The following is a 27,994-nucleotide window of genomic DNA, read 5'->3' as shown; positions in this document are numbered from 1 at the left end:
CCAAATTCAGTGAGCCGAATAAATAGAGACAGTGCATAGGTTTTTTATTTTTTATTGCTTGAATAGGTGGTATTTTTTTTCTACCTAAGCTGATAGCCTTGAAAGGCTATATCAGCGTAGCCTTAACAGTAGGTGAGCTTACGGGTCTCAAACCCGATGACGTTGCTAACACGGACCCTAGCAAGAGCCGTGCTTCGCAGAATCTACCACTGGATCGGAAACGCGACCCACTGAGAAGATCCGGCGAGAAACTCAATGGGCTGTGTCTGAGGGTTAATTTACTCGTCGAGCCCTTCATCGCAAGCGACGGGTTCGACGAGAACGATGACCGGTGCTTGAGGTACCTAAAAGCACCGTTAGTGGGTTGGGAGGATCTGAAATGACGTGTTTGGGGCGACGTCGACTGATCCCTAAGCTCGGGGGAAAGTCTGATGCGGTGGAAGCAATCCTCCACATCAACTTTTTTGGAAGACCTTATGATCACGGAAGAGATGTGCTCGGTAAATATGTTTATGGATTCGACTGTGTCCTCGGGGGATGGAGTTGAATCCGGGCCGCAGGGGATTGGTGGAGCGGCATCAGCTAAGCACGTGCCCAGCTTCTTCCAATCCACCATGGTCAACGTGACTGGGTCATGGTTGAGCAGGCGACCGAGCTGCATGACGACAGGTCGGTGGTCTGAGTCGAGCTCTGACAGTGCTTCGATGGAGCGCAAGCGCAGAGTTACGTTCCTAAGCAGCGCCAGATCTATTGTGCTCGGACGACGCGTGGTGCTGTACGGATAGCACGTTGGGGTCGGGGGGCTGACTATTTCGAATGTGAGGTCGTCTATGAACGCGTCGAGACGCCTACCGTTCACATTCGTCCGATGGCAGTTCCACTTGCTAGTGTGGTGGCAATTTAGATCGCCTGTCAGAATGACTGCGTCACCCATACCGGGCAGTGTCTCGAGATCACTGCTCAGGAGGGGTTTGTCGGGGGGAAATGGGTGGACGAACTCAAGCCCACCTGAAATTAAGTGTTTTGGTACTTAAGTACAAACGCAATACCTACACTTATAATCATATTCTGCTCTACTCTTTACTACAGATTATGCTCTTTACCCTTTGCGAAAATCAATAATTTCTGACAGATTATTCCCTCACTGAAGTTGGTCCCACTTTTTTTGATTTTCGGATTTTTTTTATTTTAAATTATTTGTTCGTCTTTTGTTTATTTATAACTAATTAAACAAATAATCACCCTTAAGTTGCCCCCCCCCCCTTACTAGATATCTTTATTTTTATCGCTGATTAATTAATTTTGATCAATTATCGTTTGTTCGACGACTATCGGTGATTTTTCGATCATAAAAAGATTAAATTCCCAATTATTAATTATTTTTGAACTGATTCTAATAAGCAAACCATCACCTCACGCCTACATTGCGCATGCGCCGGTTTTGTCATTCAGCTGGCAATGGCCGTATTTACTAGCGTTTTGTTAACAAGTGCGTTTATATTGTCTAATTATTTCTTATGTCGATCAAAAAAATATTGAAAACTTCAACAAACTACAACAATACTTCAACAAAAAAATGTCAGTGAAGACGGCCAATTAGTCGTTAAAGTACAATTAGCGCGGTTTTGATAAATTCAGTTTTTTTAATGATATTGAATATTAACAAGCATATAGAAATTTCAGTGATTTCTTATTATTCTAAGAATATTTTAGGAGAACAACTTTCGTATTAAAATGATACTATTCATTGCCATGCAATAGGAGATAGTTATGATACTTGTATTTTATAATAAAATTAAAATTCCTAAATTCATTACGTAGTTCAAAAAATGTAAATGTAATGCACACAAAATCTGTTTTTGTTGAAATGATAATTATTTATAAGTTCAAGAAATATATTGCAGTTGGAGTTGCATAAAATACATAAAATGGTGTATCACAATTCGCCAAAATAGTATTAACATAAGACGGATCAACGTACATGTTTCTAATCGCTAAAATCATGTCTCGCATGTCATCAGTTTTAATACCAAGTTTCTTGATGTTAGTTTCTTTCTTTGCTTGATGCAGAGTATTCAGATTATATACAAACGGCGAACCAGTATCTCCCGGATCTATATTATCTTTGGCTTTCTCCTTCCTCCAAGCAGAAGCATGAGTTTTCAAAAGTTCTGCTTGCACTTTCAGACGTTCTGTTCCGTTAAGGGGTCTTTTGACATCTTCGTGTTTTACGAAACGAGTATCACGACAAAACATTTCAATATATACGGGCCCGACCTCTCCTGGATAGTCTTTAATTATTCCTTTCACTGGATTGTGACAATCTTTAGCTCGACAGCGTCCGATTATAGTCGCATAACTTCTTCCATGTTGTGTAATTCTGCCTCTTTTAAACACGAAAGCACACTTTAAATGGTGCTGCTTCCAAAAAGCATTAGATACTGCATTGGTCCACACCTTGGGTTTAAACCCAACATATTTTCGACCTTTGTAAACCAGAGGCTCAAGGCTGTGTATTTCATTCCACAGATCCCGGGAAATTTCTACAGTAAAACGTTCATGCTTATGAATATCATCGTTCTCAGAATCTGATTCTTCATTCAAATTATCCTCGTCACAATCTTCATGTGACTCTTTGGAGATGTCACAATTTTTATTTACGTTTGATTTTTTATTAGATATGATATTTACAGTGATACCACACTGTCTTCTGGCTTCACTCAAAATGCCTCTTCTATCTTCTCTAACATTCGTTCTTACGCTACCAATAGACCATTTACCCTCCAGCTCAGGATCATTTGCAATTTTTTTCCAGATTTCTGACTTCCATTGTGGAAATTCATCATTGGCGAAATGAGCAATGTATTTTTTTAATACTTTCACAGCTAAATCGACCGGCACAGCTGCTACAGGTGGCATAATAAGTTACTCGAAAGCTGCCTGTAAGAGAAAAAAAACAAAAAAATTAATAATCAGATAAAAAAATATATTAATATTAACCTTTAACCTTTGAAGTCGTCGTGGCCTAAAGGATAAGACGTCCGGTGCATTCGTATATAGCGATGCACCGGTGTACGAATCCCGCAGGCGGGTATCAATTTTCTAATGAAATACGTACTCAACAAATGTTCACGATTGACTTCCACGGTGAAGGAATAACATCGTGTAATAAAAACCAAACCCGCAAAATTATAATTTGCGTAATCACTGATGGTAGGACCTCTTGTGTGTCCGCACGGGTAGGTACCCCGCCACCCACCACCGCCCACCACCCCGCCTATTTCCGCCGTGAAGCGTTTCGGTTCTAAGGGTGGGGTAGCCTTTGTAACTATACTGAGACCTTAGAACTTATATCTCGAGATGGGTGGCGCATTTACGTTGTAGATGTCTATGGGCTCCAGTAACCACTTAACACCAGGTGGGCTGTGAGCTCGTCCATCCATCTAAGCAATAAAAAAAAAAAAAAATAACACCTAACTTAGTTGGTAAATTTTCTTACAACAATGGAAGCAACAATGTCTATACAGTAATATAACGGACGTAGTCGTCATTTTTTAAAGCAGTCAGCACTACGAGTACAATAAATATATGTACAATAATAACTGACAATCAATTAAAGGTGAATTTTCGAAAAAAAAAAAAATTTTAACTGTAACTTGTCACACTTTTAATTCATTTGTTATTTGTTATTTTTAGTTAGTTATTTGTTATTTTTAGTTAGAAAATAACAAATTTGTCAAACATTTCCACGATAAAATCAAATTCTACTATACCGGCATATGATAACTCCACTTCATCGATAATTTTCATTTTTTTGCAATAATAATTAAATAAATAAAACAATTGTACAATAATTAACTTTTACACTTTTTACACTAAGAACAGATAAGATTTAAATTTAATTACTGATTAAGTATTTATAAATGTGTAAAAATAAATAAATAAATAAATTTATTTATAATAATAAATTATATATATAATTATAATAATAAATAAATAAATTTATTTATGATTATATATATATATATTTTTTAATACTTTAAGCACAAAACAAAACTTGTACACAGGCAAACTTAATGCCATGGGCATTATCTTCCAGTCGACCATAGGGTGATGCAGAGATAATGTATGGTAGGTGCATTAACAAATGAATAACAAACAACAACAACAAAAGAAAAAAGAACAAAATCAAAACAAAAATCTTCCTTAAAATAACATCTCAGTATTATAGAATACACATAATGTTAAATATAGGTACTTATATAAATTACATATGACTTTGTATGCATAAATAAACATACTACAATTTAATATACCAGTGTATAAAATGGTAAAATACATACATACACATAATTACACACAATTTAGTATTATAGTCAAGAATGGCTAAAAGTAAAAAAAAAGAATAATAATATTTGAAAATAATTGAAAAATAAAATAAATTAGTTTGGCGTAGTTTGGAGATAATTCTCCATTTTTTATGGATTTATATAAATAACTAAAGTATGAAAAAATACTGACCCCATACTCATGTTGATGACTACATATTGTTAAAAAACGATTTGCGCTTTATCATAATGGAGAAAAATTTATGAGAAGAGACTATCACTACTGCATCCATTATACATTGGAACAAATGATGGGAAATTGCAGAAGATATCTGACAAAGGTTCGAAAAGCTGTGCTATGTCAGACTAATAATTGTCAAGCCAATATTACAAATTTGTGAAAGACATTGTTGCATGAGGTACCTGGAGTACTTGAAGAGATGACGTGTTCGAATCCAGATTGTGGTTACTCTTACACAAAAAATTTACTAGTTCTATTCGTTAACCATAATGTAATAATTAAAAAAGGATTATCTTTATTGGAAAAAGCTCTAGACTTTCATGCAATTTTTTTTTGTTTCGTGTTCATTGTGTAAATCCGGGAAACAAACGCGACATTACACTCTTAGAGAGTGCATTTTTATTGAATTATTTATTCGTGGAAGTAGCAAGGAATCATGTGGACGTACCTGTACATTAAACGAAGCGAACTTCCAGCTAAAATTACTTTGAAAGCTCACAATAAGGATGCAATTTATATTGACTTATGTTACCGGTTAGTTGACCTTATTTTATATTATTTTTACATGTATGTATTTATAACTAAAAATTATTATTAAATGTAAATTTTCAGATTGTCTGACCGAACTAGTCTGAAGCATAGATTATACCATAGATTATACACTTAATATATTTGAGATGATTATACACTTAATATATTGGTCTGAAGTCTCAAATATAATAAGTGTATAATCTATGGTCTGAAGTACGGTACCGTAAAATGGGGCGATTAGGGACAAATTCCAACTTTATGAGCAATTTTAAGGTAGTTGTTGATGTATATAATGCTATATCAGGATCAAAATGATTGAGTCTTGGGGGCATCTTTGTTGTCTAATTTAAAATTATGCAACTAGCATTCCAGTTTAAGCAAAAAATGCAAAAATAGGTGTAATCCCTATTTACCCGAAAATTGCGGTTAATTGGGACGAAATGAGAAATTTGCTAGGGTTGACACTACTTTTATTTTTATATATAGTTTTAATTTATTTATTTATTTAGTTGCACCAACAAAGTGATCATCAATAAAAAAAAATTGAAAAACTGACAAAAGTACATGGCAGACATCACCTCAATTATAAGTGCAATCGAAAGTGCTGATATTTCTATCTGGGTTAAGAGATTAGGTGTGTCGGTTATTCCATGGATTAATCAGATGAATACCCTCACTCTGAACAAATATTAAATATTTATTATTCAAATATTAAATATATTACTTAGACATTTTTGTCCACCTTGAGATTTTATTGATCTTGTTACATGTCTCTGCAAAATCGACTTACTTATATTAAATTGCTTATCTATTTCAACTAAAGACTTATTCCCAATTTCGCTTCGAATAAACCAGATTTTTACCAACAAATTTAAAAAATATTGTTATAACTACATAGACAACCCTACTAACCTGTACCTATTTATACTTAGGTCGTTTCCATTTCACGTATTCTCATCCCAATTGACCCCTTTTTCGTGGTTATTTGTACCTAAGACGTCCCCAATATCCCCAAAAACAACAGATTTTTACATGTATTTTTATTTAATCAAATACATTAAAACCAATAACAACTGAGACTTACCTTTAATATATATGCTGGTTCAAACACTAAATAACGTTTATAAATCATAGTCGTCTTCTATTATTATCAAATAAATAAAAGAGAGCAAAGTTTCTAGCACTAAAATAATTACCACCACAGGAAGTTAATTTGAAACGCGATTTTTTATAAGTTAGCAGCTATTATCATGCATATTCAGAGTTGTTTTGTGAACTTTCAACATTCTACTATTAAACTACAAAAAATGGAAGATTTTGCAACGAATATAAAACTTATATTGAGCGTCGAAAGATTTTCCCGGTTTTTTCCCGATTCGCCTCTCAATCCCTAATCGCCCCATTTTACCGGTAGTAGAAGATGTCGGTCATTATTTTGCGTACCGTGAAACCTGGCAACTTTACCACTTTTTGCCAGCTAAAAAAGTTTGAAAAGGTCTTTCTTAAAAAATCTCTATGAGAATATAAAAAGCAATAAATCAGCTTTATAGTGTATTTTATGCATAGTTGAAATGTAATCAAATATCTATTGTTTTCTTAAATATTAATGATATTTAAGTCCAAAAACAAAAATGGCAAAGTTGTAGTAAGATTGCCATACCCAAATTTTGAATGAAATAAATGGAATTACTTTTTTTTAATTTAATTAATTTATTAGCCGGATACAAAGTCCATTGGCAATGGAATGGGGTTGGCAACTGTCAAAGTGGCGCTGGTGTGCACATTCAATATTTGTATTGAAATTTTTGATTAAAAATTATTTTAAGCACAATGACGCGTTGTTTTGTGCCAATATGCTCAGAAATTGGAGTACATCAATTCCCGAAGGACAAGAAAATTGGAAGACTGTGGTTAAAGGCCATTTGACGCGAAAAAAGTACTCCCACAAAAAGTTCGAGGTTATGTCGTAAACACTTTGTGGAATCTGACTATGAAAACATTAGTAAATACACAGGTATGCTTCTTTCTGTCAAATATTTATAATGCATGACTAGGTGTAGCACACATCTTTGTTCTCTTATTAAAAAAATCCAATAATAATTAGTTAGGCACACTATTGTTGCTAACATATTTTGCAAGTTGATTTATGCTGTAAGGAACCTTTTAACAAACACAAAATTAGACTGGAGGAAACACATTCCTCATGAGCTGTTGTTCATTATCAGCTGTTACTATTGAAAGTTCTATCTAAATCGCTGCATCCATTGAAATAACAAATATTTTGAAACTATGGTCAGGTTTCTTTGTGAAGTATATTTAAATGTTTTTCTTTATGTTGTAGGTGTCAAACATTAACATAAATATCTGAAGAAAGGTGCTATACCATCTATATTTTCATGGAATATGAAACCAGTTTCTGAAGAAACAAAAAGTAGAGAACAAAGGTTACAAACTCGTAACCTTAAAAAACAGCTTTTTAGCCTGCCCAACACTTCCCAATACTGTGAAGATATAGTACCCCTTGAAGAACACAGCAATGTGCATTTTGATTCAAATGTCTCTCAAGAAATTCTAATAGAAAATAATAACTCTAGTATAGATGAAACAATTACAAGGCATCATATTACTATTGGAACTCAAACATCCAAAATATGAAGATTGTTCTCTACAGAGCTATAACTTGCAGACGATGAGACAGTGCAATACTACACTGGGTTGGAAACAGCATCTAATCTTTCATTAGTTGTAATCACACTTTTGCCAATGTCAAATGATATAAGGTATCGATGGAGTAGAGTGGTCGGCATATCAATAGAAGATCAATTTTTAATGTTACTAATTAAGCTTATAGAAACACAACAGATTTTGAATTAAGTAAAATTTTCGGTGTAAGTAAAACTGAAGTGTCTAATATTGTTGTAACATGGATAAATGTTGTCAGTGATATCTAGAGCCTAATTCACATTTGGCCTAGCCGCTGCTTAGTAAATTATTATATGCCTAATTGTTTTAGAACACATTATCCCTCCACAAGGGTGATTATAGATGGGACTGAAATAGGCATACAGAAGCCTAGTCAACCTGATGCTCAAAAAGCGTCATGTAGTTCTTATAAACATAAAAATACCTTGAAATTTTTGGTAGGAGCTTCACCAGGGGGATTATTATCATATGTTTCAAACGGCTACGCTGATTCTGTAAGGGATCGACAGATAGTAGAACAAAGTAAGCTGCTGCAGATTTGTGATTCTGGAGATAGTATTATGGCAGACAGAGGTTTTAATGTACAGGATCTGTTTGCCTCTAAAGGAATAAGTATAAATATCCCATCTTTTTTAAAAGGTAAATCACAAATCCCAGGTATTCAGTTAAAGATAGATAAAAAATTTGCTTCAATTGGGTTCACATAGAACGATTAATTTCATATGTGTAATGTTATGTAATTTTAGAGAAGGAATTGTCAATAAAAATAATTTGAAATATTCCTGATTTTTTATTTCGACAAATGTGTATAGTTATAATACAGATATTTTTCATACAATGCTTCTTTGAAAATATTTTCATAAAAGATATTTAATTTATTTAACCTATTATTTATAAAATTATTGTCTTTTTCAACATAAACCACTTTGATGTCCTTGTAGGTGTAAATGACCAAGTTGCAGTATGTTTTGCCTGAGTAGTATAACTGCCCTTGGATTTGATAATAATATGGGCAGGTTTTTTTTAGAGACAATATCCCATTACATTGTTCTAAGTAAGGCACCGTTGTTATATTTGTTTCATGTTTTCTGCTAGCGTATGGACATTTCACTTCAATTATAGTTTCTTCGCCCAACACACCATCAGGAGATGCAGCAAGATATGGGCGCTCTTGGCTAATGAAAATGCCACATGGCTCCACTAGCAAATCATATATATTAGCATATTTTGCTAGAGCAATTTTTTCATTTTGTTTCAAAATAAAAATTTTGGTCATATAACTCTAATCTGAAAAAAGTAAAATAATACATTAGTTGGTAGGTAATGTGTGTAATATGAGCAATTCTTTTTGCACATGCTACAAGGAATAAAGTTCCTAAGGTACACAATTTAATATTATTATTATAATAGCTACCGGAAACAGTTTGAGAGAAGTTTTCTAAGTTAAAATAAAACATCAACATTGTACCTTTCGACAAAATCCACTTTTTTCCTCGTAAAGATGCACCACGTTTTCTCAACTCCTCCTTTAATTCTTTAACTATCCAGTTGGAATATATGTTGTAAAACTGTTTAGCACTACTTAGAAAGTAATAAGAACCGTATCAAAGTCACAAAATGCCGAAATATCACGAACGCAAAACACACAAAATGGCGGCTCTCTGTGACAAGGGAACAAGCTACGCTGGCGACATCTGAGAAAAGCTTTAACCGGCCAACCCCATTACTTTGAAATCAGTGTGACCATATGTGGCAGGATCCTGCCATTTTGGCAGGATCCTGCCATTTTGGCAGGATTGGACTCTTATTTTAGCTTCTGGCAGTTTTTTGGCAGTATTGGGATAAAGAAAAGAAATTTCCTTATGGCAACACAATAAAATGTAAAAAAAGACAACCCTGAAGATATTTCGTGAGCATGTAGGGGATTTCCCTTGCTATGTTTGTATCACATTCAATTAACAACTTTAAAACTTTGCTTAGAAAGTTGATAATCTTGAAACAGGTATTTATAAACAAGAGTTTACGGTTTATATTTCAATTTAATCAGTCATAGTACATGTGTATAGATAGATTCGATTTAGTTTTTAAGGTGACAATATCTTGTTAGTGCTATTTCTTGGGCGATACTTATTATTATTGGTGGTGATGATGAAGCGAAAATATGAAAGGGCGGAGTGGGAACAAGATCCTTTACTTTTATTGTGGATCTCCAAAGCTAAAGACGATCCAGAAGTAGCCCTTTGTAATGCCTGTAACTGCAAATTAGTAACCCGTCTGTCCGCTATAAAAGACTATGCTGCAGCTTAGCGTGAAATACACAGCTTATATTTCTCACATAAACACAACTCAAAAACCATCAATATACTTCAAATATTGTTCATTTTAGAGTAATTTTGCAAATTGTTAGGAGTTAAAGTTGCATAGCACAATGTCCGCTTTAAGTTCTCGTCAAAACTCCTGTATTTATACTTTTCTTGATTTATTACAACGGTTAATTTATTGGCATTAATTAGGCATTTTTTACCACAGACTTTGGCAGGATTTGGCATAATGCGACTCGGTGGCACACAATGCCGAATTATGCTGAAGCTTAATTGGAACGTGAATTAGTTTTCAAATGCATCAGCCGAGTGCGCTAAGTTCAGTGTTGAAAAAAAATATATTCATGGAGTTAATAACCTCATTAATGTATAAATAATGTGGTAAACAATAATAATTACCTAATTGAAAACTATTTACGGTTATTTTAAGTAATTTGGATTTCGATTATTTCATTAACATTTTTTTACGTTATGAGTTTTTTTTTTAAAATGAGTTCTAAGAAAATTATATACTTTTTAATTGAATCATCTTATCCAGATGATAGTGATGACGATGATTTATCGAGTGCTCCGAGTTTAAATCAATCAATTATTTCATTATCAAGTGATAAATTTATTGAAAATATATATGATAATGAAACAGATGAGTTATTTGAGCCATTACTAAAATATCTGATGACAGGCAGTACTTTTGAGAGTGCCCGATTGTGCGAAGCGTTGCTGTAGTTGGAACATTCAACGTTGATCATTATGCCGCATAATGCGCTCTAGTGCTGTAATTGGAAAACTACCATTTACGATGTGGCAAATTTACCCGCCTTTTTTAGACTTTTCAAAGAAAATAAAAATGGCAGTCAGGGTTGTCACAAGATTAAAAAATATTTAGGTTTTAAAAAAACTAATAAATATACCTACATGTCAACGTTAAGATGGCTTGAAAGATTGTTGCCTATAGTCAACTTTGGACCATCCAGATTGTCTGCCCATGGTATGATATCTGAATTAAACTAGACTTTGAAAACTGTCGAGTCAAACCAACCAGATTTACTCCTATTATATCGCGCATTGTCAGGCTCATTTTCAAACCACATTATCCATAAATGCTCAGTCTTGTAAACGGTTTAATATGTAGTTAACAAAGTACCATCCGCCGTCGCAGCAAACATTATAGAAATATTTCCTTTGGAAGTATCATTGTGCGTTCCGCATATTTTACCTTACCCTCTTGAACGGCTACTGCCTATTTTCTAAAATAATATAATAGAAATAATTGAATATTTTATATTTTTTGACTCACGTAATTTTGCGTTCATAAGCTCGTAGCTCTTAATGTGATACTATTTTATAATTCAAAATAATATCTAAGATATGTTTATCGCTGTTTGAGCAAAATCCATTCAGTAGTCTTTGCTTGAAAGAATAACAAATACCTATCCATCCGTAAATCTTCACTAATTTCATATAAATAATAAAACTATGATAATTTGGATCTTGTTTAATAGTCACCCGTAATTTATACCCGATACTTAAATTACCTACAGAAATCGAAATCAACCTTCTTCTTAAAATAAAAAAGTGTCATAAAAAACTAGGCAGTCATGAAGATTGCCGACAGAAGTGAAATTTTCAAGTTTTTAACAATGTGACGTGTTGGACCAGAGCAACACTTCTGTCATTAAACTTTAAAAATAACGTCGTTTTTTTTTTTTTTTTTTTCCTTCTTTTTGGCTTTTACATATTGATGTATTTAGCCACTGACAGTAATAAAACTCGGGAACCAAAGCATGATAAAATTGTAAGAATTAGGTAAAGGAAATTTGGAAAGAGGATTAGGAAGTAAAGGAAAATATGGAATATATATATATATATATAAACTATTAAACTAAATCATGTATAAATAGAATATATTTTCATTATGGAATATATATAGAAATTATTAAACTAAATCATGTATGAATAGAATATATTTTTATTAAATTTTAATATTATTTTCAATTATAAATTTGGATAATAATTTATAAAAATTTTGCTTTTCATCATAAAGTAAACATTTAACAGAGGTAGGAAATGGTATTTTGAGGAAAATTAAACTGCTCAAAAAAGAAGATCTGTCATATAGAGGGCAGGTAAAAAATATATGATTCAAATCCCCCACACCAGTATCACAAGAACAGGCGTCAGAGTCTATAATTTTAAGCTTAGCAAGGTGGACAGGTGTACAATGATGCCCCAGTCTCATCCTAATTATTATACTACAACACAATTTACTTATTTTTATTTTAAAGAACCATGGTTTACGCCTAATATTAGGTACTAGCTCTGAATAATATTTGCCTTTTGTCTTTTGGCTTTCCGACCATAGTTTATTCCAATCCTCATATAGGCTTCTCTTAGGTATATTAGCTAGATCATGGCAAAAATTGGTGTAAGGTACTATATCTCCACAATTCACCGCCTCTTTAGCAAGAAGATCAGCTTTTTCATTTCCTTTAATACCTGAATGACTAGGAATCCAGGCAAATACAACAGATAAATTTAAACCTCGGCATTTTAATAATAAATTTCTTATTTTAATGATAACTGGATATTGTTGTTTTGAATGAAATGGGCATTTTTCAATAGCTTGTAAAGCACTTAGAGAATCAGCAAATATTACTGTTTCTTTTAATCTCATCAGGAGTATGTACTCCACCGCTCTTAAGAGGCCAAAGCATTCTCCAGTAAATACTGATGTATCTGGGGGAAGTTTGATTTTCTGAACTATTTCATATTGTTCATGATATACGCCTATCCCAACGCATCCTAAACGTGTCAGTTTAGATGCATCACTATATATATAATTCCAATTTCTCCAGTTGGTGTCTGTATTAAATTTAAATATCGGTTTTGCATATGGGTGATTTTTTGTAATGTTAAGGGTTGTTACTACTTCTGGTGGTTGGATTAGAGCATTGAATACACTGTCGAAAAGAGGGAATACCTTGGTTCTATGTGTTGGTGCATTTATCAAAAGGTACTTTTGGTAACTTAGTACTATGCACGGACTACGTTTATTGGACCAATATTTTGATTTTTTAACCTTTTCATTAAGCAATTGAATTTTATTTATAAGTGGATGTTGCGAAAATTGTAAACAACGAAAGAAAAATTTATCTGCTAGATACTGACGTCTAAGATTTAAGGGAGGATCTGTGCATTCTACTTGCAGAGCATTTATGGGACTTGATTTCATTGCACCAGTAATAATTCTGAGTGCTTTAGATTGAATATTATCTAATTTTTTAAAGCCCGCCTTATAACCGGGTTCTAAAAGAAATGATGCGTAATCTATGACACTTCTTATTATAGCATTATATAATATTTTTAAATTATAGGGATGGGCACCCCACCAGACGCCTGTCAAACACCTGATAATATTTAAAAGTTTCTCACGATTTTTTAGTGGGAAAAAGCGCGGGAAACGTTCGAACTTGGCGGGCGCGGTTTTTAAATTTTTTTCAAATTAAATTGTAGATTTATTGTAATTAGTAATCAGAATAGTTCTAAGTTGTGAATTTTAGATTAGTGTTATTCCTATATTTATTATTTATCTTTTCTACGTAGGGTAAGTTTTTTCTGAATACTTTTATGAACGAGCCGCCAGACCCAGGGGGCACAGTGCCCCCTGTGGGAGCATTTGTTACAATTTCAAACGAATCTGGAATGGATTCCGACTGTTCGTCGGTATCCAAACGAAAATTAAAACGAAATTATCTTCATAGGATATGCAAGCAATGTAATAAGAGGAAAAGGAAACATAATAATGATGCATTAAAAAACACTGATTGCCATTGTAATGATGAGTTTATAAAGGTCCCCATGAATAATTTACCATCTTCTACTCCCGATAACGTAAATTCTCCTTCCCACGCTCCCACACAAATAGGCAGGACTAATTATGATTGCAATGATCGTGGCCCTTACATTGTGCATGTTCATAAAATACAGTCTGCGGAAGACGACGGCACCAATCTGCACCCTATTGTGTTCGGCAGGTTTTTAAAAAAAAATTCTTTTAAAAAAATTGTAAATGGCAGTTTGAAAAGGATAGGAAGAAACAAAATGTCTCTTTCTTTTCATAATTATTTAGACGCCAACAGCTTTCTCCAGTCAAATTGTTTATCTGAAAATAAGTTGAAAGCATATATACCCACCTTTAATATTACTAGAATGGGATTAGTAAGGGGAGTTCCAACTGAGTGGTCTCCCGAAGATATAAAGGAAAATACTAATATGCCTATGGGATGTGGTGATATAATTAAAGTCAGACGTTTAAATTATAAGGTAATTGTAAGTAATGAACCAACTTGGAAACCCTCTCAAACAGTTGTATTGACATTTGACGGCCAAGTATTACCTAAACGTGTTTTTATGTGTTTTAACTCTTTACCTGTACAACTATATACTTACCCAACTATACAGTGCTATAACTGTTGTCATTTTGGCCACACAAAAACAAAATGCAGGTCCAAACCAAGATGCTATAAATGTGGACAAGGTCACACCGGTGATAGCTGTAATATTGAGGAAGATCAGGGCTCTTGCTGCTTATGTTCTGGGCTACATTTTGCGTCAAGCAAAAAATGCCCAGAATATTTTAGGCAAAAAGAAATAAAAACTACCATAGCTGAAAACAACCTATCATACATGGAAGCATCAAAACTTCACCCAATAATAAATAAAACATATGCTGATGTCTTAACATCCATTCCAAATAAAACTTTACAAACAGACAATACTATTGTACCCGGCTCACCCCCATCACGCATATTATCGTATAAAAAAACTGTTGTTACTAAACCACGAACCCCACCTAAACCTAATAAAGGTTATGACAGTGAAGCTCACAATTCAATTGTAAAGGATTACAACATGCCCGCACCCTCTAATGGTTGTGTATTACAAACCTCACCCAATGCTGACAAACAGAGTGAACAGAACTTAATAGACTTAATTACAACTTTAATTAAATTGTTATCTCAATCAAATTTAACCATACCGACCAACGCTGCTACTTTATTCAACCCTAACAATAATAATAATAGTCATAATGGACAGGATAGTTCAATGGAACTGCAGAAGTATCATAAGTAAAAAACATGAACTTGTACATATTGTAAATACTTTTAAACCTTTTATTCTTTCTTTATCTGAAACCTGGCTTAAGCCGAATTATACATTTAAAATCCCTGGCTATTCCTGTTTAAGGAATGACAGGGCTGATGGGTATGGCGGTGTGTGCCTTCTTGTCAGAAACTCTCATCTTATATCTCCTCTTCCTCTTCCTTCACACAGTGATGATTTTTCTATCATTGCTGCTATTGTTAATAATATTTGTTATGTTTCTGTTTATATTCCACATCCTTCTTTAAGAGTCTTTAGTGAAATTAGAAATATAATTTCACTTCTTCCTCATCCTTTCATGATTTTGGGTGATTTTAACTCTCATCACACATCTTGGGGTAGTTCCTTTTCTAATTGTTATGGACATGAATTGTTGGATATTTTAGACTCATATGATCTGTGTATCTTAAATACCGGATCCCCTACCCGGCTCACTAGGCCTGATGAAGCAATCAGTGCTATAGACCTGTCTATTTGTACTTCTAATTTAGCGTCTTTATTAACTTGGTCTACTTTGTCATCCACATTCAATAGTGATCACTATCCCATTGTTATTTCCTTTCCCTATAATAAACAAAATGAAGCATTAACATCAAAGCCGCGATTAAAACATAAAATCATTGATTCTCATTGGGACAAATATACTACATTAGTAGAAGAAACATTTCTTCAAGATACAAATACTTGTGATACGGACTATTTTAAATCTGTTTTATTACAAGCTGCTGATACTGTTTTTCCTAAGCGAAAGCCGCGCCATAATAAATTGTCATCACCACCATGGTGGGATGAAGAATGCACTAATGCTATATCTAGGCGGAGACTTGCTGAGAGGAACTATCGCATTAACATGTCATTGGAGAATTATGATGCACTGTTGGAGATAATGAAAGAGACAAGGAAGTTGTTTAAGAAAAAGAAGTTTGAGGGTTGGAGGAATTTTTGCAGTTCCTTGTCTCCTGAAACACATTCGTCAGTTCTTTGGCGAAACATCAAGAGATTTAGAACCGCTATAAATCCTTCGAGTGCGCTTCTCCTTCCTATTGTATTAGCCGATCAATTCCTCGACCGTTTGGCTCCTGCTTCTGTACCACACCAAGATTTAATTATCCGTTCCCTACCCGTTAAAACCAATAGCTTTTCTTCTTTAAATCTTCCTATTACTATGATCGAGCTGAAAGGAGTGTTAAACCACGTAAAGGACAGTGCTCCTGGGGAAGACGGGATACCATATTCCTTTTTATCACACATTGGTGAAAATGGCTTATGTCACTTTTTAAATTTAATAAACAAAGTAGTTTTGTCAGGTGACATTCCTATATCTTGGCGAAGGCAAATAGTGCTGCCCTTTTTGAAACCAAATAAAACACAGTCTAATGTTGAGTCTTTTCGCCCAATAGTTTTATCATCGGTAATTACTAAAGTAGTTGAACATGTTATTAAAAATCGTCTTGAATGGTTCATTGAGAATAGTGAGCATCTCTCTCAGACACAGTTTGGTTTTAGAAAGGGGAAAAGTGTGGCAGATAGCTTGGGGATTTTTACTACTGATATACGTAATGCATTTTTAGACAAAAAATCCACAGTCGCTGCTTTCTTGGATATTAATTCTGCATACGATAACATTTTACTCCCCATTCTTAAACAAAAGCTGAATAATTTAAATGTCCCACACCTTTTAACTAACTTTATTTTTAATCTTCTTTCCGAGAGACAAATTATTCTGGACGTTGGAGTCTCGTATACACCAAGTAGATTGGTCTGGAAGGGGTTGCCGCAAGGTTCTGTACTAAGCCCTTTATTGTACAACATATATACACACGACTTAGAAAGGTCTGTTGGTGACAATGTTAGTATCCTACAGTATGCGGACGACTTGGTCATTTACGCCTCTGATGAATCTGTGACAAATGCTTGTGAGCATATTTCTTCATCTTTATCTTCTTTAAAAACTTGGATGGATACTAATGGCCTAGATTTATCTCCGTCAAAGAGTAGCTGCGTTATTTTTACCAAATCTCGAAATCCTCCCACACCTACTATTACTTATGATAATACACCTTTACCAAGCAAAAATCAAGTAAAGTTTTTAGGGGTTGTACTTGATGCAAAACTAACAGGTCTAGCCCATTGTGAGCTTGTAGTTTCAAAATGTGAACGGAATTTGAATATGCTCAGATGCCTACGTGGTGTCTGGTGGGGTGCTCATCCAGCTACTATGAAGTTGGTTTATAACGCCGCTATTAGAAGTATTTTAGATTTTGGTACTTTCTTTTTAGATCCTGGGAATGTGACAGGTTTTAAGAAATTGGACCTGATTCATTCTAAGGCATTAAGACTCATTACAGGTGCAATGAAATCCACTCCCGTTAATGCACTTCAAATAGAATGTTGCGATCCCCCTTTAAGATTTAGACGCCAGTATCTCTCTGACAGATTTATTTTCCGAATTGTTCAATTTTATAATCATCCTTTACCTTCCAAACTTGAATTATTGTCAGAGAAATTGTCTTCTACTAATAAGCCCTTTCCATGCCTAGTAAAAAGTTTTCAGAAATATAAATCTTTACAAGCTCCTACACATTCCTTTAAAGTCCTTCCTTTATTTAAAACTTCATATGATTCTCTTCTTTTCTCTCCTACTATTTGTTTTTCTCTCAACATAGATAGGTCCGATTGTAATGTAAACACTACTTTTAACCATATTGTAAATACTAAATGGCCAAATTGGCATTACATATATACTGATGCATCCAAACATCCCACAGGGTGTGTTGGAGTAGGTGTATTTCATAACCAATATAATATAGTCCAAAAAATAAAATTACCACCAGAAACATCTATATTTACGGGAGAATGCTTCGGTCTTCTGAAAGCAATAGAATATGTTATAATTTTTAAACTCAATAAAAGTGTTATATTTACAGATTCACTTAGTTCTTTACAAAGCTTAGAAAAATTTTCCTTAAAACTGAATCCTTTCTTCCACATAACATTTGAATGTAAGAGAAAGTTGTTGCATTGCCAATTAAACAACTACACAGTCACTTTCTGCTGGATACCTAGCCACTGTGGCATCATAGGAAATGTGAGAGCTGACAGTTTGGCAAACGAGGCAACTGTGAGTGGCGATTTATACCCATACACGATTTTCGGACACGACCTGAATGCTTTACCTAGCATATATCTCCGTGATACATGGGATTTGAGCTGGAGAGAGAGCAGTCAGGTCAAGGGTCGCTTCCTCTACGCTATACAACCTTTAATCCCAAGAAAACCATGGTTTGCCAAACTATGTTTTAATAAAACTGCCACTTCGTCTTTAATCCGCATGCGTCTTGGACATATTTGCCTTCCGGTACATCTGCATAAACTTGGCATAGTATCTAGTGCTGCCTGTGAATGTGGTGAGAGTTACTGCGATATGAATCATGTTTTCTTTTCCTGTCCTTTATATGACCACTCTTTCCTATATGAATCTCTAATATCTCTCTCTATTCCTCTTCCTTCTAATATTTACTTACTTCTTAGAGATAATAGACCCTGTGTATATAGTGCATTAAATAAATTTATTATAAATAACAAGATTAAATTGTAGTTTAATATTATTTGTTTTCTTTTCTTATATATATTTTTTAGATATGAAATTATTCTGATTTGTTTTTGTATAATTCCCGGTACGATTTAATTATTTTAATTCGCGTTATACGTTTCCCTCGCTTTGTTGACAAAATGTAAAATACTTGACACTGGCCAAATGCACGAATGGTGCCGAGCCAAAATTAAGAAGAAGAAGAAGAAGAAGTTTCTCACACTTATTTATTATGAACTCACAGTGTGGTAAACCTGTCAACTTCTCATCCAATATGAGTCCTAAAAATTTAACTTGGTTTTTTATAGGTATAGGTAATCCCTCAAAATTAACATCGAAATTAGGAGGAATTCGCATGCGCGAGAACAGAACTACAGAGCTTTTGGAGATAGATATTTCAAATCCATTTTTATCTAGCCAATTTTTAAGTGACTTTAGTGCCATATTTAAATGGGAAGCTGCATCTTTAGCTGCAGTGCTTGCAGAATATATTAATAGGTCATCGGCGTACTGAAGCACTTTGACTGTACTACCAAGAGCTGTTTCCAGATCTGCAGTATAAATGTTATACAAAAGTGGGCTGAGTACAGAACCTTGAGGTAATCCTCTCCAGGTTGTTCTTTGTATTTTGTTAGATTCCACTACATCTATGTTTAATTTAATATTTCTTTCAGAAAATAATTTAATTATGAAATTTGTTAATAATTTTGGAACTTTTAATTGGACCATTTTTCTGTGAAGTATAGGTATAATGACTTTATCGTATGCTGATGATATATCTAGAAAAGCTGCTGTAATAACTTTATTATCTGAAAAAGATAGACGAATATCAGTAATAAAGATTGATAAGTTATCTAAAGTGCCCTTTCCTTTTCGAAAACCATACTGATTGGGGGATAATAAATTATTACTTTCAACAAACCACTCTAATCTATTCTTAATTAAATTCTCAGCAATCTTTCCAAAGACTGAAGATAAAATAATAGCCCGATATGATGATGCGTCTGATGAAGGCTTACCAGGTTTCAGTATTGGTAAGATTAACTGAGTTTTCCATTCTATGGGAATATTACCAGAAAGTACAATGGAGTTGATCAGATTTAAATAATATACCAGTGATATATCTGACAAATTGACTAGAAAAGAGTATGGTATGCTATCTTGTCCAGGTGTAGAGTCTTTAAGCCTAGATAGCACAGCTTTTAATTCCAAGAGAGAAAATGGTTCATTTAGGTTTTCATGCATGTTATCATGAATATCAATGCAGCTAGATAAATTCATTTGTTCTGGTACATAAGGAGGTGCGAGATTGTCAAGGAACTGTTCTGATAAAGAAAGGGGAATATATTTATTTGTGGGATTTGCTATAGCTGATCTAAACCGTTTTATATTGTTCCAAACTGTATGACTTTTAGTATTAGGGTCTATGGATAGACAGATGTTTTTCCATCCATCCAATTTTTTTTTTCTTAACAATTTTTTTGTTTCTTTAGAAATATTAATGAGATTTAAATAATTTTCATTGGTCATTGAGGTACTATACTGTTTTTCTGCATCTTTTCTTTTTTTAATAGCAATACTGCACTCATTATCCCACCACGGTGGTGATGGTATTCCTTTTAGGTTGTTGTGTTTAAAAGGAAACACCTGATCTGCTGCTTCTGTTAATGCTTCTGTCAGAGCTATCGAAGCAACCTGTTCATTACCCCGTTGTATATCTTTCAATAAATTTATTTTTTGTTCAGCTAAATATTTAAAACATTTCCAATCACCATTATTAGTTCTGTATTTCAATGTTGATTTTGGCCTATTAGGTATAGGAAGTATAGAGGGTGATGAAATTAATATAGGGAAATGATCACTTCCATATGTTGAAGGAAGAGTTTCCCAGGATAACTTAAGTGCTAGACTGGAAGTGCAAATAGAAAGATCTATTGCACTTATATTTTGTTCAGGTTTTGTTCGTCTTGTTGGGACACCAGTATTCAAAATACAAAGATTATGTTTATCGATTATATCTAAAAGAGTTTCTCCATAATTTTTATTTAGAGAACAGCCCCAAGAGGGATGATGAGAATTTAAGTCGCCCAAAATTATGAATGGTTTTGGAATATTATCTATAATACTATCAATGCTAGACATAATATCTGAAGTAGGATAGGGTATATATATAGAAATGAAGCAAATATTATTAGAAATGATAGCAGTAGTAGAAAAATCATTTGAATGAGATGGGAGAGAGTAAGTAACATATGGGAGGGGATTTTTAATGAGAATTGCAGTTCCTTTGTAACCAGTACATTGATCATCTCTAATACAAGTATAGCCAGAAATCCTAAAAAAAGAATTTGGCTTAAGCCATGTTTCTGAAAGAGCTATAATATATGGATCATATTTATTTATAAGATATATTAAATCACTTTTTTTACTATTTACACTTCTACAGTTCCACTGTAGTATTTTGTGTACCTTGTCCATAGTTATTTTGATTATTATTATTAATTTGATTTAGTAAATTCAATAGAATAGCAGCGTTGTTCGGTAAGGATGGTAAATTTTTATCTGAGAATAGGTAAGATAATAACTTAATAATTAAATCTGAAATTGACAGAGTTTCGTCCTCTTTCGAGGTGAATGCACAACCATTTGCGGATTGAATGTGGGGATCTTTTATGATAGCATCGTGTGCTGCTTTATCATATGTTTTTGTTAATGGCTTTTGAGGTATGTTGCGTGATTTAAGAAAAAATGTTTTCTTATAAGAATTTTGAGTATGATGAGTAGGAGATCTTTGTATGTCTATATTATTATTGAAAGTATGAAACTGTGTAGGGATGGGATCTGAAATTAATATATCTGCATATGATCTTGAACTGGTCGGGTGCAGTTTAGATGCTTCTGCGTATGAAATGCATTTTTGGGCCATTGATAACTTTATTTGTTTTTGTCTTAAAAACTCTGGACAAGATTTACTTGTGGCCATATGATTCCCCTTGCATAAACAACATGATATATGCTCTTCTTCTACATTACAAGACTCTCCGCTATGATTATGGCCACACCTGTAGCACTGTGGTTTGGACCTACACTGTACTTTGGTATGTCCAAAGCGACAGCAATTGTAGCACTGAATAGTCGGGAATGTATATAAGTCTACAGTTAGAGCGTTGTAACAAACAAATATTCTTTTTGGTAATACCTGTCCATCGAATGTAATAACTACAGACTGTGATGGCTTCCAGACAGTCTTGCCCTCTATTGTACTTTTATAATTTAATCTTCTAGCTTTAATAACCTCCCCACATCCTACTGGTACACTTATATTTTCTTTAATCTCATCTGGTGACCACTCAATGGGAACCCCACGAACTAGTCCTATTCTCGTTAAATGAAAAGATGGAATAAACGCTTTATAATTATTTTTTCCTAATAAATCATTTTTTATAAATGCATTAGCATCTAAATAATTAGAGAAAGACAGTGTGATCCGGTTTCTTCCTATTTTTTTAACACTTCCGTTGATAATATTGAAAAAATTATATTTTTTTAGAAATTTCCCAAAAGAGACTGGATGAAGAGTGGTGCCATCATTGAGAGCGGTTTGATTTTTCTGAACATGGATAAGATAAGGTGAAATATCCGAAGACTCATAAAATAATCTGCTTACTTGAGGCGGGCGAGGAGGAATTGAAACATTATTAATATCAGCACTTTTTTCTGATATTTGTTCAGGAATCTTATTATGAGCGATTAAAGACTTAATACCGTTGCAGAGACAGTCTGAGTTCTTATCTCCATTTGCATCATCTAAATTGTTATGACTTTTCTTCTTTCTTTTTTTATTACAGTGCTTACAGATTTTCGATTGTTTTATTACTCGTCGTTTGCGACTATTACTGGATATTACTGAACCATCTGTGTCCATGTCACTTTCAGTACTCAAAATCATATTAAATGCTACGTCCTGGGGGCCAGTGCCCCCAGGATCAGGCGGCTCGTTCATAGGAAGATGTTAAACAACTTACCAGGAAGTCGCCAAAGATGAAAACGTATACTAATAAATAAAATATATACAATAATTATATTAATTAATACAATACTTCACTAATCTTTCCCTATTAATTAAATTAAAAAATTTAAAAGCCAAAAAACTCCCGCCTTATCCGAGGTTCCCGCGCTTTTTTTTTAAATAACGTCGTTTAAAGTCGGATTTTTTATTAGACGAAGTCAACTGACATTTACTGTGTTGTCAGTTTTTGATGAAATAAAAATAGTGTTGTGACAAAGTGAACGATTGTAAAAACTCCTGAATTAATGAAATTGCCTCGATTGTCTAGTTAATAGTTGGTGTGCCGAATTGCCGATATCGGGTATGGGGTTCGAATTTTAGGCGTGCTTTGTACATACCAACGAGTTTTTGACGAAATATTATGTTCCTATAGTATCTACCTGTATTGAATACCGAGTGTTTTAAACATTAAGAAAAACATTGCGAGGAAGCTTGTAAGACTGTCCTATTTTCAATACATCATATAGTTGAAATTATAGACGTATAAAATATAACAATTATAGGTAGGTAATGAAAATAAAAAGACTGATTGTAGTTACATACTACGAGTAACATATATTGGAGCACTTTAATACAATTTTATTGTAAAATATAAATAATATTCTTTTATAGTTTGAAATTAATGATTAACTCTTCACACTCATTGTTCATTTATATTATTGAACGAGAACTGAACGCATCACTATTACTTTAAATATAGCAACATTATTTCACAAAGTGACATTAGCTACTGTCAGCTGGCTTCGTCTAATTAAAAATCCAACTATAGACGACCTCTTTTCCTTCTGGAATTCGATTAAGAACTATATTATTATTATAATATATTTTCTATCGTATGAATAGTTGTTCAAAACTAAATACAAAAAAATTCAAAGTGCATAAACTTATTAATTAAAATATTAAACACAATAAAAAAAAATCGATTCCATTGAATATGAACAGGATCGTTTGGATTATGCGACTAAAATAAGAGGCTGTTTAACATATAGTTCTTACAAAATAGTTCTTACACTGAAAATACTGCCATTGAAATTTGCCGTATTATACTTGAACCGCTGAGTGAAGTTTTTAGGCAAATTAAATCAAAATCCCATATTGCTTTCTATTCTGCTAAAACAACAAAAACAAATCAACAAACTCTTTTACTTACCGAATATACGATATCCCATCCTTTTTTAACGTTCTTAACGTAATATTTTTACAATTTCTCAACGAGCACTTCGGCGTTTTTAACGAGCGCACATATATTATGTGTATAATCTATGGAGCGCACAGAGGCGCGAGCGACGCGTCACGCGAGTAGTGTTGCCAACTCAGTATCAGGTTTATGGGCTAAATTGAACTTCAAAAAGGGCTAGATTTGCCAAAAAATTTGAAATAAGGGCTAAATTGCTGAATAATTAATAAAACTTAATAGAAACAGTTGATTTTTGGTATAATTTATTACCTACTATGTACAAATATTGTATAAACATATTATTTAATAACAAAAATTAACAGTATTATATATTAAAAAAACCGTACTTATAGCAGTTTACATGTCTTCTGAGTCTGAGTCGAATTCGTCGTGAAGGGTTATCCTCTCTCAACGTAATTTTGAAATGGAGTCCTAACACATTTCTTATTATTTCACTACATTAGGTGCGATGAAGTTGCAAACCGCACGCAACCTTGGAGTCTGGAAAAGCTTTTGCACACATTTGACTAAGATGATTAACTTGCGAAACAGCTGCATGTTCTGCAATGAAGAGCGAAAGCAGTGCTCCTGCATTATGTACTACATCACCTTTGCTTTCTAGTTTTTGTGATAATTTGGGGCTAAATTGGGGGCTAGGGGCTAAATCATTATTATGGAGGCTAAACAGACAAAAAAAAGGCTAGATCTAGCCCCAAAAGGGCTAAGTTGGCAACACTACACGCGAGACTATTTGAAATGAGCGCACAATTCTAAATTGTGCGCTCATTTTGCTCATGTGTGCTTGTTAATATTCATTATCATTAAAAATAACTGAATTCATAAAGTAAAGTGGAAACAACTTGTGAGGGCCCTATGTACCAGCGGGTTACCCTAGGACTACAACAATAACAACAACAACATAAGGACCGCGCTAATCGTACTTTAACGACTAATTTGCCGTCTTCACTGACATTGTTTTGTTGAAGTTTGTTGAAGTTTTCAATATTTTTTTATCTACATAAGAAATTTAGACAGTATGAAGCACTGAAGTATAAGTTGGTATAAACGCACTTGTTGACAAAACGCTAGGAAATACGGCCATTGCCAGCTGACTGAAAAAACCGGCGCATGCGCAATGTAGGCGTGAGGCGATGGTTTGCTTAATAGATATAAAATAATTAATAACTGGGAATTTAATTGTTTTTATGATCGAACAAACACCAAAGTCGTCGAACAAACGATAATTGATCAAAATTAATTAATCTGAGCGATAAAAATAAAGATATCTAGTAAGGCCAACTTAAGGGTGATCATTTGTTTAATTAATTATAAATAATATATAATAATAATAAATAAAATAAATAAATAAATATAATAATAAATAAAAAGACGAACAAACAATTTTTACTTTCGAACATTAACGAACAAATAATTAAAAATAAAAAAATCCGTAAATAAAAAAAAAGTGCGTGCGTACAAAGTACACATGTCATAAGTGAAACTTTTTTGGCGAACTAATTTATATGTCTTGCTTATATTTATACAAATATAAAACTTTAGATTTCCGAGACATAGAGGAAGGGAAGGGAAGATATGTTCCCGCCAAAAGTCTGTCAAATGTCAATCTCAAACCTCAGTGTTGAGAGTCACATTATGTTTAGATTTGAGAGCGCGGGAAACTTCGTTTATGGTAGACGTATTTTTCACGGTGGTGAAAATTTAATTTAATTTTATAGTTAAAACGCGGAGGATAAGCTGGTAGTGTAAGTTTTTGTAATATATGTAATCTTTGTATCATATTTGTGTATAGTGTCATCGTATAGTTGGTAAGTTTTTGTAATTTTTGTAAATATTGTATGAACGAGCCCCCCGATCTCGATCGGGGGGATGATGGCTATGTTGGCCTGAATCTCCCCGTGGGATCATATGTAACTGTATTGTATATGTTGTATTGTAATACACTGTTATATTACTTGACAGAGATTGACTTATTTAATAATATAATAATTTTATTTTTTACTTAATATAATTTATTGTGGGATGAACGGATTTCATATGGCGACTTAGACTGCAAATTGAGCTCGACGATAATGTTAATATACGAGAGCAGTAGACGCATTGTTTCGGCGCGGTCTCCTCAAAATGCATCCAAAGAGGACTGTACTTTCATTTAGACGCCATTCTTTCTTTCACTTATTAAACACGCATTAAAACAAATAATAAAACTATCTTCAAACAAGTGCTTATGTAATTCAAACACAAAAATTAATATGAAATATTACTAAACAATTACGAGCGACTAGCGATTTTACAAAAGTTGCGAATAAAAAATTAAGTAACTACTTGTAGGAGTGGGTAATATCGGTTTTGCCGCGTATCGAATCGTATCTATATATCGAGGATCAATATCGGATATTGAATCTATATATTTTCTGAATCTATATATTGATGGATGCTAGTAGATTTTCTCGATTCATGATATTTGAGATTTGAAACGATACGCTGATATAATATCGTAGTAGATATAGATTTAAGTCAACGTTATACGGTTGGTTTTCTGATATCAATTTATAATATGATCTTAAAGTAATAAAAAGAACATGAAAATAAAAATATCAAAAAAACTTTCCTTCATGCTTTTACCAGGCTTAGGACTGGCTACATTATTTTCAGTTTTTAGTATTTTGTGTCTTAATTTAAAATTACAAAATATACCAAAAGAGTGTAGATTTCAAAAGTTTAATACAAACACAAGAAATAAACTCAATTATTTGGATTCAAATAAAAATACAAATGTGTACTTTAAAAATCAAACACAAAAAACTTTTAAGTATTTATAAACACTTGTCCAAAAATTCTAATTCAAGGTCAAAGCGCGTGAAATTAAATTCAACGATGCAAATAGGCTATACTGCATTCAAGTTAGGGTCGAAAGTTGAAACTTCTTTCCTTAATTGTATCCTGCTGATACGCTAAGAATAATCTACAGACATATGGACTTAAATATAAGGTTTACAATTGTATGGATAATGCCTGTTTCTGTTTCATTCATCACATGATATTCCTATCGTGCGCTCACTCACTCTGGCCGATTCGATACGAACCAAACGAATATTGCTGATATTAACGAATCGGTACGATATGCCGATGCGCATCACATCGAGCAATATCGTGTATCGGCTGATATCGAAATATAGATTTCGATTCACGAATCGGTCCGATATGGCGATGCGCATCACATCGAGCAATATCGTGTATCGGCTGATATCGATATATAGATTTCGTGCGGGGCGATATCGGATTCAACGATATTGCTGCAATATATAGATATTGAATCTATATACGATTTATATCACCCACTCCTAACTACTTGCGGGGAGCTACCGGCTGGCCCATGAAAAATATAAACACAAATACCTATATTAAAATTCAGACGTACCATAGGTATAAAAATGTACCTAGCGGCCAGGGCATACGGTTCAAAATCACTAGGAATAATTCCGTGTCGCTTGCTCATTTATTTTGCGTAGATCGGTCTGTCTCGCTCGCTCGGTTCCGTTCGTGTATCAAGCAACATTACACGACAAAGAAAGAAACATGTTGGGTGATAGCTTCGCTAGAAGTAATAGTGTTCTGTGGGTGATAGTGTGATGTTTGTTTCCTTCGCGTAATGTGTGATGTTGCATTACATCGTAGAGTAATATTACCGGAGTAATATCACTCGCATTACTTACACATGTCTACTGTACAGCAGATTTAACATTTAGAGCTTGTTTCAAGAGGAGACTGCACGTCAAAATGGATCGTGAAACACTTTCAAGATTTATTGAAAGATATAAATTCCACATGTTTGTGGAATGTCTCAAGCG

The 27,994-nt window shown here is 33.6% G+C and overlaps 2 protein-coding genes and 3 long non-coding RNA genes across 7 annotated transcripts; 3 read left to right on the top strand and 2 right to left on the bottom strand.

Annotated features, from left to right (window-relative positions):
* LOC149503100 (uncharacterized) lies at positions 1–27,155 on the top strand. The gene is made up of 2 exons (XR_016325775.1): positions 1–132; positions 26,475–27,155. It is a non-coding gene; the product is annotated as an uncharacterized LOC149503100 (long non-coding RNA).
* Positions 966–5,239, bottom strand: LOC114250984 (120.7 kDa protein in NOF-FB transposable element). 3 transcript variants are annotated; one of them, XM_028185114.2, is made up of 2 exons: positions 5,018–5,239; positions 966–2,940 (listed from the first exon to the last, which is right to left on the bottom strand). In XM_028185114.2, the coding sequence occupies exon 2, from the start codon at positions 2,917–2,919 to the stop codon at positions 1,879–1,881; it is 1,041 nt and encodes a 346-aa protein (XP_028040915.2). In that variant the 5' UTR covers positions 2,920–2,940; positions 5,018–5,239; the 3' UTR covers positions 966–1,878. The 3 variants fall into 3 exon arrangements, with proteins under 3 accessions (XP_028040915.2, XP_028040916.2, XP_028040917.2); XM_028185115.2 differs by lacking the exon at positions 5,018–5,239 and adding an exon at positions 4,752–4,982; XM_028185116.2 differs by lacking the exon at positions 5,018–5,239 and adding an exon at positions 4,522–4,686.
* LOC149503103 (uncharacterized) lies at positions 6,526–8,580 on the top strand. The gene is made up of 2 exons (XR_016322998.1): positions 6,526–7,114; positions 7,442–8,580. It is a non-coding gene; the product is annotated as an uncharacterized LOC149503103 (long non-coding RNA).
* Positions 8,574–11,944, bottom strand: LOC149503102 (uncharacterized). Its single transcript, XR_016322999.1, has 2 exons — positions 9,272–11,944; positions 8,574–9,090 (listed from the first exon to the last, which is right to left on the bottom strand). It is a non-coding gene; the product is annotated as an uncharacterized LOC149503102 (long non-coding RNA).
* LOC149503101 (uncharacterized) lies at positions 13,752–15,108 on the top strand. The gene is made up of 2 exons (XM_089740398.1): positions 13,752–14,938; positions 15,027–15,108. Exons 1-2 carry the CDS (start codon positions 13,752–13,754, stop codon positions 15,106–15,108), a joined length of 1,269 nt encoding a protein of 422 aa, XP_089596524.1.
* Positions 27,156–27,994: the final 839 nt, after the last annotated feature.

Source organism: Bombyx mandarina, chromosome 04 (genome assembly GCF_030267445.1).
Source record: "Bombyx mandarina strain Sakado chromosome 04, ASM3026744v2".
In the NCBI taxonomy this organism is placed as follows: Eukaryota; Metazoa; Arthropoda; class Insecta; order Lepidoptera; family Bombycidae; genus Bombyx; species Bombyx mandarina.
The sequence above is the reverse complement of the archived record's forward strand: the minus strand, read 5'-3'. Positions and strand labels throughout refer to the sequence as shown.